We start from the raw sequence: 13,154 nt of genomic DNA on the forward strand, positions 1-13,154 counted from the left end.
GTAGTGTTGGCTAAATAAGACAAGTATTCCTCAGCATGCAGTTGATTCATAACCAAGATGCACAAACCTGTTAGCAACCTTGAAAGAACCTTGTGGGGTTTAGATTTGTTGTGTTATACAAAATCAAACACAATGAAATGAAGTGTAATCAGTTTATCACCTTAATATTCACTGTGAACTTCAATCATAGTTATCGATTCTCTACCACCTGGAGATCTGGAAATCGTTCTGAGGGGAGTTTAAAATCTGAAATGAGATTCACATGTCAACACGTGGAGTCCTTCTAGCGCCAGAGAAACTCCTGATGAGATACAGCGTCACGTGAAACACAGTTGACTTATTTCAGCCTGGATGAGATTTTTGTTTGCTTCCCTCAGGTCTCGGCTTTAAATAATGTGAGAGCAGTCCGTTCGCCGGCTTGTTTTCCACTTCGGCAGCACAAAACAGATGTTAGATACCGTTTAGTTTGCGCTGACTGAGCCCGTGACATTTTATCTCAGCGTGCGAGCGCTCTCTGCTTTGGCATTCATTCCTGCTTAAGTGAAATCGTTCACAGAGAGTAAATCACATTTCGACTGGGCCGCCGAAAAGAAATGAGATTCTGTGGGAGGCGACACAAACTGCTGACAAACTGCTTTGCATCGCTGTGATAAAATGTTGTCAAGCATGTAATTACAGATGCGTGGGTGGACTGCAGAGAGCCCTCATCAACTAATTACCGCAATATTGTCAGTTGCAGGGTCTTAATGAGAACTTAGTGGAGAAAAATATACACTGGTTCATATTGTGGGTGACGTTGCCGTTTGCATAAAAGGTTTGTGGAGATGAAGGGTTGCATGCTGGGACTTTTTTTTTGCCATCTGTTGTTTCATATCTTTTCCGATTTTGTCTCAGCATCGTTATTGCAGAACAAAATATCAAACAACATATCCTAACTGTGTTCTGTTTATTCACAAAACACCAGTTCACACCTCGCTTCACACAGCAAAGTCAGGATCTCATCATGTAATATTATAGATGGAAATTGTTGCAACTGTGGGAATAAAAAAGTCCCTATTAGCCCTCTGAACAACAAGCATTTTTTGGTTGTTTTTGTTGTGATGTTTTTCCTCACTGTTTGTCCTGATAATAAGGAGTTATAGCGTTTGCTGCAACTTGCTTGAGGATGGTTGTGGGTTACACGAGAGGTAGTGAAAGCTGTGAATTGTCAATCTGACAAGCGATCGGCAATATTCAAAGCAAACTGTAAAGGAAAATAGAATTTGCTTGGAGACAACTTGTGACTGCAGAGTTAAATCTTTGTGTTTTTATTTGCTCTTTTTTTTTTTTTTTTTATCATTTCTTCTCTGTTGCAGGGTCTTCCTGGAACCAAAGGAGAGAAAGGTGAAAGGGTGAGTTTCCCTGCTGCTTCTTAAAATACCTCCACACTAAAAAACAACTATAAAAACACAATATCCCAGCAGCTGGACCCCCCAGAATACTGTAAAACAACAGAGGATAGCCTACATAGATAAATACAATAATTTTCCATATTGAACATATATTTTCAGGCGTTAATTTTACTCACGTAATATGTTATGAAGATATTTTACACTGATGAAAACATATTCGTGTAACAGTTTTGTTGAGAAAAACGTCTGCAATTATACAAGTTATCTGTCATTGTGAAAACAAAAACTAAAAAAATTATAGAATGAATGCATATTTTTCTAATAATTACCCCTAATTCTAGCTTGTTTTAGAAATATATTTGTAGTATTAAACTTGAATTAAACCATTGAACTCTCTCATCTCTTAAATAAAAAGTACATATCTGTGGAATTCTGCTCAATTTAAATATGTAAGTCTTTTTATGTAACAAAAATGAATTCAACAAGCTCTGAAATCTGAAAAAAAAAAAAATCATATAATTCAGGATTTCTTTTTTTTTTTACAGTGTAACTTTGCTTTAAATTGCACAAACATGTCTTAAATATTTCAATTTGACAAAAAAAGTCATCCTAAGATATCTGACTGCACACAACACAGACAGCTGGAGTTTGTGGGAGGCTGTAGAAACATTTAATCAGTAAAATTATTACACAAGTAAACACATTGTACACACACTTGTTATTTGTTAAATGTTATCTGATATCTGAAGCAGGTGCAGAACTTTGGTCAATTTTGGTTGTTTTAAGCGTGTAACAAAAATACATTTTTACACAGTTTGTACTTTATGGTCACTATTAAACAGGTTCAGACAGTAAAAAAAAAAGAACAGAAATCCAAATAAAGTGGGCTTTATAGCAGCTTTTTTTTTTTTATTATTTATTTTGTTTTCAAATTAGACTAGTGAACAATTTGGCAGCTGTCCAGTAGAACAGTCCAGCTCTCATTTTTGAGGTTGTAATTCATGTTTAGGTATTCAATGGAAACAATGAAATCAATCAAAGCAAATACATCCGTGATTTCCAATTAGTCTTACTGCATAAACATGATTTTAAAATAAGCCGTAAACATCAGAACTTCCTTGGTTTTGGACCTATGAGCGATGTTTATGCACAAAAAAAATAGTCAGAGCAAATTGAAGAATGGATCTTGAAACTTCACAAAGATGGAAAAAGACACAGGAAGAGTGTAAAACAGCTAAATATTCGTGGAAACACAGTGGCAGCAGGAATCAGGAGGCACAGAGTGAGTCATGGTACCACCAATCACAACATCAGCAGTAGGAAGAATCGTAGCTGGAGAATTGTCGGATGTTCCTCTGGTTGCAGCTCAGGAGCCAAACACAAAATTCTTGATTTAAGAAACACTCATGAGAAGTGTGTAGATAATTAAATAGTACAAGTAAACGACACTTTCGCGGTTGTGTGTCTTCAGGGTGACCTCCAGTCGACAGCATCAGTTCAGGCCATCGCCAGGCAGGTCTGTGAGCAGCTGATCCAAAGTAAGTACCTTTGCGCTGTATATCTTTCACCTCTGTTTTCAGGATCTCAAAGGGCTGCTTAAAGGGTCAGACTTGGTTCACAGAAGACAATGTTTGTCACCAGTTCTTGTGGTGTCATCAAAGTTTGGGGGAAATTTGTGGGTTGATAATTATTGTCTTCATACAAATTTCTGAGAAAATCTCAAGTAACAAAATAACAGTTCAGGTCTACATTTCCTGAGCCTATTTCCCTCTAGACTAGTGGTGACATACACCAAAACTTTATTAGGCACGTGATCCTCCAACATTCCAAGACATGGACACTACCAGACATGTTGGGGTAGCTATATTCAAGCACATCCTCCAACACCCAGTTCTAGGATGACCACAAGAACCATCTGCAGAGAAGACAACTCATCCGAGACACTTCTTTAGTTCTAACTCTCTGATGTGAAGTCTCAGATATATACGTGTTGTGGCCCCCTGAACACATAGCTCAGGGCCCAAGATGCCCCGAAGTGTGAATGATTCAGAAACTGAAAGGTGAAGCATGACTCAGGTTGTTAATGTCGCTCAAACAGTCTGGGGATGGATCTCAAGACTGCATTATAAGAACCTGATAAGTGGTGTCGTAGACCCCTACAGGACAACATCAAGAAAACAACTAATAAATGTATGTAGCTTGTGTGACAAAAACTGGTTAGTGCATATAGGGGAGACTAAACAACTGCTCCACAAACACATCGATCAACGTACAAGAACTAGCTCCTCAGGTCTAAACTCAACAGTCTACCTGCATTTGAAAGCTGAAGGAGACTTAAGACAGATGGTTTTAAAGAGGAGTGAAGGAAGGCATGGTAACAAAAACATCAATCACTAAACATACCACTTGTCAGGTACGTATGACACAGTCTTCATATCCCTCGCCAGACAGTTTTACTACGATTAACCCCATGAGTAATACAAGTCTTGGGGCTGTGAGGAATGTGATTTGGGGATATTTATATATCTGAGACTCCCATAAGTCCATTAGAACCGAAGAAGTCTCTTGGATAAGAGGTAAATGGTAAATGGTCTGCACTTATATCTACCTTAGTGGTACTCAAAGCGCTTTACCCATTGACACACACATTCATACACTAGTGGCGACAGAGCTACCATGCAAGGGAGCAACTTTGCATTCAGTGTCTTGCCCAAGGACACTTCGACTGTGGAGGGCAGGGGATTGAACCGCCACCCTTGCGATTGTAGGACAACCACTCTGCCGCCTGAGCCACAGCGGCCCAGGTGACAAAAACAGAAGTCCAGTTGTCTTCTGCTGAAGCTCTTAGCTCTTATTACCATGACCCGGATGATTGAGAATCTACACAGAGATGCAACTACCATCTTTTCTTTTCTGTCTAATGTATCTCAGACCTACATCGCTCCACCTCTGAGTGGTTGTAACATTTAGCTGCTCCTTACAGCCAGTTTTGTACACAGCGTATTTCGTTTGGAGGTTTGTGACACCTTGTAACCCCCAAAACTCTTCCAGTTCTGCACAAACTGTGCTATTTCATTCCTGCTTCTCTGTTTTCAGGCCACATGCAACGCTACAACTCCATCCTGAACCAAGCACCCAGTCCGCCAGTGTCCATCCGCACAGTTCCCGGACCACCCGGAGAACCCGGCCGACAGGGAACCCCGGGTACTCAGGGAGAACAAGGACCCCCAGGACGACCTGGCTTCCCAGGACAGAACGGACAGAACGGGCAACCAGGAGAGAGAGGTAAGACAGTTGACAAGAGCAGCACAAGAGATGCACTGTGGGAGAACGGAGCTAAAGAATACATTTATACTTGATTTTGGAAGAAAGACGGGATGAAGTGAATAAATCTCTTAAGCCTTTGACTATTTCCAGCTGTGATGAGACAGTACATAGCAGCAGTGGAAGGAATGTGTTGCCAGTACTAGATGGAATTGCAAGTTGTAAGGAAAGTCTTGGTTGACTGACTCATAGCAACTTGGATTGGTCGCTTAAAAGAAACCTGCACCTTATCTGTTTATACCATTTATATGAACAGTTGCGCTCATATTTCTAATCTTTTAACACTGTCTGTGTGTCCAGGTCAACCAGGAGAGAAGGGTGACAAGGGATCTCCGGGAGTCGGTGTCCAAGGACCCCGAGGACCCCCAGGACCCCCTGGTAAATTCAACCACACCAAGTCACATACGTAGAACTTCTCAGTCTGGTCTTTTAGACTTTCATTGGTTTGTATAAATGTCTATAGTGTGGTGCGGATAATGCTGAATGCTACCTAAATACCAACAGAAACACGTTTTCTCTTTTTCTTCATCAGGTCAGTTATACAGCATAGTTCCAACATTGACCCAAAGTGCTCTCCAATGGAGATACAGTAGAGACTAACAAATGTGCCTAACAAGCTGAAATATTAGCATTACGACCCTACAATGTTATATATATATTATACAAATTTACCTGATTAATTTAAATATTAAGGTTACGACCCTCCAGTATTATACATTTATTATAAAATGTATCTAACAGTTGCATATATGAAGGTTTAGACCCTACAATATAAAACTTCTATAATGCAAATGTACCTGACTAATTTAAATATTATGGTTAAACCCTTTCAATATTATACAGTCATTCTACAAACTTGCCTAATGAGTTTAAATATTAAGGTTATGAGCATGTCTAGACTTGGATTTGCACTTTGGTCCGCTAAAATCTTCCTCCTCCTTCTCCCAGGTGCCCAAGGACAAGGCCGACCCGGCAGCCAGGGTCCAACAGGTCGACCCGGGAACCCTGGAGCTTCTGGTCGGCCCGGAGTCCCTGGACCTGTCGGCCCCACAGGACCTCCAGGATACTGCGACCAGAACTCCTGCGTGGGCTACAATGTCGGAGGTGCGTAGGGTCCCGACGACACGTTCATCAATTAGTCTGATCGGTAAAGACTCGGTGTTGGCAGTGAAATAACTCAGTAACAGTTCATCTTCACTGAGCCTGCTGTGTAGCTACAGCCACAGGTTGCAGAAACAGACAGCCTTCAAGTAGAACAGACCACAAACGAGCCATTTAGTGTCGCATTCCTGTGCTTCTGTATGTACCAAGGATGAACGTCATGTTATTAGAAAGAATGCCTCACTTTAAAGCCTTTAAATATACGAACGCTGCATGAGAGCATTTCAGAGCTGCGTGTCTTTTGGAGTGAAGGTCGTTCCGGTCAAACGTTTAATTCATTCGGCTCCTTTTCATGTTGAAAAGCTGCCACAGAGTTAAACGAGCTGCATGTCAGTGGAGTCATCCGTCCACACTCGGCGTATTTGAAGGTGAAATACGAAACACCTTGAAATACAGTCAAAGTTAAGATCCAGAATTCAGTTTTACTACCAGCAGTCTGTGTGTGTGTTTGTGTGTGTGTGTCCAGGTTGCATCTCTGAAACACACAAGACAATTCACCTTCAGTGTGTGGTTAATATCAGGAGATGCCCTGAGCTTGTTGTTGTGGATGGCACGCGATGGGAAACATCCAAACAACATGGTGTCATGAATAAAACATCAACTCTGAGGCCGTTTTGCCCTCAGAGTTGTCTCACCGCGTCCGTCTTAAAGGCTCACTTCACCCGAAACATTAAACGGTAAATGTTTGCCGGACTCATGGTTGTTCCTGGAACAAGACACAGACGTTTAACAGCCAGGTTTTAAAAGCCACGACTGATGCACTGTAAAACAAAAAAAAGAACAAATGCTTTCATACATGTTTGTGTAATTTTACAGATTTTACCTGTTTTGTGAAATTACAGATAACAAGTAAAATCACAGAAAATAAGTTTAAACGTACATGTAAAATGTATTGTTAAAAATTTAAAATAATGTAAATAATGTTTATATTAAAAATAAGTACTTTTACTTGTTCTTTTGTTAGTACGCTCTCTGATTTTTACTGTTTTTTAAATGAGTAAATACATTATTTTACAAATATTTTCCACAAATTAAAAGAAACAATAAATAAATATATGTTAAGGTTTGACATGTGTTATTCATCATGTGTGTTATTGCACAGATTTTCCCTGTTTTGGTAAATTACAGATAGCAAGCAGTAAAATCCCAACAAATAAGTAATCATTTACATGTTAAAGGTAAAAATAAATAAATAATAATAATAACAATAATAATAATAAAAACAGATAAAAAAAATTGTGAATATTGTTCACATCAAAAATCAGGACTTTTTAAAATTTTAAGTTTTCTTTACATTTGACTGTTAAAGTGTGTTGTTGTGGGTTTTTTTTTTTTACTGTATTTAAATTATTATTATTTTTTTAAAATATATTTTACTAATACTTTCCTTCATTTGAAAGACAAAATATTAAGGAATAAAAAATAGTAAAGAATTTTTAAACTGTCATTTTACAGATTTTTTTTTCTGTTTTGTTAAATCACAGAATATAACTGGTAAAATTAATTGTTTCAATCGTGTACATTCAACATTTCGGAGGGGTGCAGCTCAACAAATCAAGTTTAAAGGAAACTTTTTTTTGTTGTTGTTGGGGTTTCACTTATTTCTCAACATAACACAAATGGATGTTTATCAAATGGTCAGACATTACAGGAAAATGCATAGATTTCTGTCAAGCGAGGCAACACAGACTCACTATCTTTACTTTAGGAGTCTGATCATTCTTACTCGTGTGTTTTTTTTTTCAGCCCATTTGAGCCAGAAAAAGCCCTGCTACCTCAAGACAGCAGTCAGATGTGGTTCTTTATGATCTGAGAGCTTACTGGTCGCCCCAAATCACATCTGACTGTATCACTTTATGTGTACAAGTGCAGAATGAATCATGAGTAACATTAACCACATGCGCTGTTGTATCAGGAGATGACAGGACCGTTTCCACAGCGACAAAAGATAAAAAGCTGCAAAATATATTATCTTCATTTCGCTGGGGCTCGCCGATGTTTCGATCAGATTAGATTATATTTCCCTTCGCTGTGCTGTAGTAGAGGAAACAAATGTTAAACGTAATTACCTGAAAACCTCAGCTGATAAAATATGAGACCGTTTTTTGTTTTTTTTTACTATAAATTGGGTGAAGCAATCCTTTAAGCGCTGCCTTCCTTCAGAATGGTTTCCTGTCACACATCAGTAACCAAATCGCAACTGAACTCTGCATCTTAACGTGTTTGAGCCGAGCTCTGGTGGTAAATCACTCAGTGTGGAGAGTGTGGGTCTAATCAGTGACTGGAAAGATGCTCCTGGGCGAGGTTTCTGATACATATATCACTAATTAAACACACCACTCGGCATAAATGCTACAAATTACTTTGCGAAATTCTCATGAAAGTTGCAGGTGATGAATCGATGCTGCAGGCAGCTGTTGCGTGCTAATTTGCTCTCCGGCATTAGAACGCTTCAATCAGTGTTTTCTCTGCCTTTCACGGGCAAAGGCTCATGGGAAATTATATTTTAACAGCTTCACAGATTCTGCAGCACAATTCAACCGCATGCATCCAGAGCATTGCGTGTTAACAAGAGACACTAGTGTGCGTTATGGAGCTAAAGGAAACCCTGCAGGAGCATCTTTAGCCTTTAAATGCATGGTTGTGTTCACCTCTGATGTGTGCTGAGGTTAAAGGTCACACAGCAGCCTTAGCGGCGCTGTTCAGCTCGCAGCCTGCAGAGTCGACATGTGAGTAACGTCTGCATGTTGTCATCTTTCCTCTGTCTCTGTGCGTGTGTCTGTCCTTGTCTGTCTGTCCATCACCGCCTTGTTTGACTGCTCTAACAACCAACAGCACAGCATTTCAGTGACTACTGAGCCCCATTCACAGACACTCAAAGCAGCACCAGCAGAGGTTGGTAGCTTAAACTGCAGCAGGTGATGGAAGTGGTGTCGATGCATCAGCTCTCACCACATATCAGAGTAATGTGAGCTGTAAAGATTTCCTCTGCAGCTATTTTAAATCATTGTTTTAGTCTGTATTTATAGCCAAAAGGCCAAACGTGTCCTGATTCCAGCCTCTAGAATGTGTGTATTTGCTAGTAAACTGAATATCTTTAGGTTTTAACCTGTTGATCAAACAGGAATTTTTGCTATTTCTCACACAAAGAGTTAATTAATCAATTAATCAAATGTCCTGGTTAATTGAGAGTGAAAATAAATTGCTAACTGCACTATTAACGATGTCAGAAAGTACAAAGCTAGCAAGAGGTTTGCTAGAATTAAATTTAAATCAAGGTGAAATGGTAAATGCAAGGTGCGATCAGAAAGTTCCAAAACTGCCTCCATAAAAAGCACAAACCTTATCTGATTTAAATTTGGTAGCCATTCCTTTTAAAGTAGTCTCCTCGTGCAGCGATACTCTGCTCCCAGTGCTCCTGCAACGTTCCTTTAAGGTCCAGTTCAGTTAAAACGTGTCAAGCAGCGTCTGCGATGAGCGCTGATTCTGGTAAACTGTGTCAAATCAGCAATGCTTCAATTTGAGTTTCATTGTTGAGGAAGTTGAGCTGGGGCGGGTGGAGAGCAACGATTGTTTAGATGATGTCAGGCACAAATTCCAGTACACAACCACATGAATGTAGAAGAAACATGCTCCTGGTGCTCCTGACATGACACGCCTTCTCTTTTTTCTGGATACTGCAGTTCTTTTATTGAAGACTGCTGCTGCGTGCATGTGACCATGATGCACTCTGCTCAACGGGAAGAAACCTTTTGATCGCACCTTGTATGTTAAAGCAACAGGGAAACAGGTCTTTGACAGTCCTAATATTCTGATCTCATCCAGGTGAATTTGCACAAATTCAGTGAGCTACAGAGCAGTGTTAACATCTGAGAGAAAACTTTACCCTCTGAATCGCAGCATAAAAGCATGTTATCTTTTTAGAAAGTGTCAAAATTGAGTCCACTCGTACTATGAAGTTGCACTGACACGATCATCCTCTCCTCACTTTCTCTTCTAGATTATGATCATCCAGTTCCTCTTTTTTAATCCACAGGCTTTACTGACTTAATACACAGTGGCCATAACACAAAATTTAAAAAAAAACTTTTTAAAAAACTGTGTAGAGACCCGAAACGCTCATCTGCACGACAACTTTAGATATCATTTTTGCACGTTTTTACTGTTAAGTATCAAGAAACCTTTCATTTTAAAGATAGCACTTGAAAACATTAAGTTGTGACAGTTTGAATGTCAGCTAATAGATAACAAATCTAATATCTGCCTGCTAAAACTTAGACATCTGCACATTAAACATAATTATTGTTGCTGATTCTAACTTTTAATTTGTCCCAAACTTCCCTCTAACTGCTTTTTTGTCAGTCCGTAACCTTGGTAACCCTATCCCGGTAACCCTTGGTAACCCTTGTCCCTCTGTGTCTCTTGCTCCATCCTTCTTATCAATACCCCTCTTCCTGCTAACCCAATCAAAACCCAACAAATCACTCCAAAACATTGCTTCCTGTGGTGGCGGTGGGCGGCCATCTTTGTTTTGGGCTTTCATTGACTCTCTGCCTATGTGACTGGGTGCTGGCTGGCTGGTGGCGTGGTTGGTCGGCAAACGCAGAAGGCGAGGATGTCACTCACGGCGGCGCTATCCCCGCAGTCCAACTGCCGTCCAACGTCTTCCAGAACTACGGCGAGGTCGAGGAGGACGACCCATACCGCTACTACCAGCCCAACTACCCGGCACCTCGACCCGTGTCACCCGATGACCCCGCGCTCGCCCTCGATAACGTCGAGCTGAGGTCCCCCGGCGTCCACCGCAGCTCCCGGAGTGTGGACGTGGAGGGCGAGGAAACCGGGTCGAAGAGGAGGCTAAAGAGAGAAGCCAAGGCGCTGCCTGGACTAACTAACTGAGAGCAGGTGATTGGAGGACGGAGGGCCGCTCGCTGTTTCTGATTGGGCGGCTTGGAGCAGTTATGGACTAATCAACAAGTGCCTGATGTAGAGGATTTCTTATGGACATTGTAGAAGGGGCGGGGTGGGGTATCAGGTTGGGACTATTTTAACTCATCTATGCTATTGAATTAACTTCAAGAAAACAGTTTTATGTTGTTTTATTTGTTTTTGTCTCAGTCAAGTAGAGGCAACTTTCCACGGCAGGAACTTTAGGCCGCCGGAGGCGGTGCCAACATTTACTGGATTGCCCTCCCTTTTTGAGTCTCTCTGATTCCATTGCGGTGTCGGATCCAACAGCTTCAACCACAACAATTAGCTCTGAGTGCACCAAGCCAACGGAAAAATATTTACTGGATGTAACTCCAGCTTGTACGTACAAACGTAGTAACACGATGTTGATGGTGATGTTTGAGGCTCCTCGACAAAACATCGAAACAACTAACCAATCAGCGTTGAGATCTGCACAGCGGTTTTTCAGGACCTCGTGGAAATATTTATCCTTGATTGGGTACTTTTTTGTTCTCCAAAGAAGCGCCCTGAAATAGGCTCTACACGAGTGTTTGTTGTGGTCGGAACATCCACAAAGATTCGCCCTAAAAAATCTCGCAAGTTCCTGCAGTGGAAAGTGGCCTAAAATTGTTTAAAAATGATTTGCGGTCTGTTAAGAGTTTGTCCCGTTGCTGTGGTCAGATTTAACTTTCTAAAACAAGTCGTTTGTCGGAGAAACGTGCTGTTTTCAGACTCTAGTTCCTGTTTGGTTTCAGGTTTTAGTTTCTAATCTGGTTGGTTAAGTGCCTCCTCACGGTCCACCGAGTACAACCACCTCCTTGTTACCTGAACTTGTCCATGAAGGTTCCACGGAGAACTCCTGAGCATCGCTTATCTTTGAACGCCTATTAGTGTCAGCAGGTTTTTTTATTCAATCATTTACTTTTCCGACAGGAAAAAATAAAGGTACTGATTTGATGAGTTATAAAATCTACATTTGTTTTAAAATCCATATAATCTGTTATTGCGTCGTTCCTGTTTTGCATCAGGGTTGTGTGACTATTACCTCCAGTTCTTTGTTTCAACAGCTCCCAAACTCTGCAACCAGACAGTTTCCTGCTCCAGAACAATTATTTATGTAAAATCTTGCATGTTTTTTTTTTTTTTTTTAATTTACCACATGATGTATCATTTTTTTTAATCACATAGAGCCATACACATAAAGATTATCTTGTTTTTTCTTCAGACTTTCAGTTATTGCTACAGTGTTAAACTCAAACTGACATTGCTCTGCGTTTGAGAAGACTGACAAAAGAGACGAAAAAGTTGTAAAAACCAGACAATAATAGTTTGCTGTTCGAGAGAGATTATATTTCCGTATACATGTGTGTTGGTTCTGCTGGTGGAATCTGTCGATCTCGTAGTGAGCGATAAGTTTAATAAGTCGGTGAGGCAGAAATTTCACAAAGATCAGTTGAGAAAAATGAGTTCTTTTTTAAAGACTGAGAGCTGTTTCCCACTCTGTGTTTTTTTTTATTTTTATTATTAATATTTAATTTCTTTCTGTTTTTGAATTTTGACTCCCAACACCTCCTGCCTCCTCCTCATCATTAAGATATTTGGAGCTAAAATTGATGCCATCTGTTCCGGGACAAAACACTCTGATTTTTCTTATTAGATGCAGGAACCAGAGACTGATTTGATAACAGAAACACAACAGCTCGCTCTGCTTGAAGTTGAAATGAGTTTGAATTCATTTGTGTTTGATTTTTTTTTTTTTCTTTTTTTTTTTAAGAAGTTGTTTTACTGCTGGAGATCCGTCATATGAAAACAAGTCCAGGTGCATTTATTCACTCCTGGATGTGATGTTTTCTCCTGAACAGTGAATTCATTTGGCTAAAATTTAAGCACACTTTCAACTTTTCCAAATATCGTCTCAGTCCAGCGTTTCTGAGGCCTTCAGGTCAGCAGTTCCCACTACGCCCTCTGACCAGGATGTTTCAAAATAAAATCAAGGAAGTAATTTATTTTTTACTTGGTATTGATTTTCTCAGAACAATAAAACTGAAGTACAACCGTTGCTGTTGTGTCTCCGTGTGTTTGGGCTGTTTGGTAAATGTCTTGCTGTTCCTCAGCAGGTGATGTGACTGAACTCTGAGGTTTCATTACAGTTGATCTGAGTAGGAAGCTGAAGCCTTCACATGCTGCACCCTGCAAGAAGCTGATTGGAAACCAGCAGGTGAGCTGGAGCACCAAGTTCAGGATAACACCTCTGCTTTCAGCTACCTTAAAGTCAGTGTTTAGTCCAGGCCATAAACACAGTGCAGCCACAATTTAACTGTAGTTACT

At 40.2% G+C, this 13,154-nt stretch overlaps 1 protein-coding gene across 1 annotated transcript in view; it reads left to right on the plus strand.

The window, feature by feature from the left end:
- Window positions 1-12,597, plus strand: part of LOC103364287 (collagen alpha-1(XIV) chain-like) — a 112,155-nt gene extending 99,558 nt beyond the window's left edge. The window contains exons 22-27 of the mRNA XM_008291352.1: window positions 1,356-1,391; window positions 2,863-2,929; window positions 4,488-4,676; window positions 5,016-5,093; window positions 5,664-5,819; window positions 10,483-12,597. Of these exons, the coding sequence (XP_008289574.1) occupies window positions 1,356-1,391; window positions 2,863-2,929; window positions 4,488-4,676; window positions 5,016-5,093; window positions 5,664-5,819; window positions 10,483-10,775 (819 nt within the window). The 3' untranslated portion in view covers window positions 10,776-12,597. The remainder of the gene's footprint in view (window positions 1-1,355; window positions 1,392-2,862; window positions 2,930-4,487; window positions 4,677-5,015; window positions 5,094-5,663; window positions 5,820-10,482) is intronic.
- Window positions 12,598-13,154: the final 557 nt, after the last annotated feature.

The sequence above is a fragment of the Stegastes partitus genome, unplaced genomic scaffold (genome assembly GCF_000690725.1).
Source record: "Stegastes partitus isolate 25-593 unplaced genomic scaffold, Stegastes_partitus-1.0.2 Scaffold738, whole genome shotgun sequence".
NCBI lineage: Eukaryota > Metazoa > Chordata > Actinopteri > Pomacentridae > Stegastes > Stegastes partitus.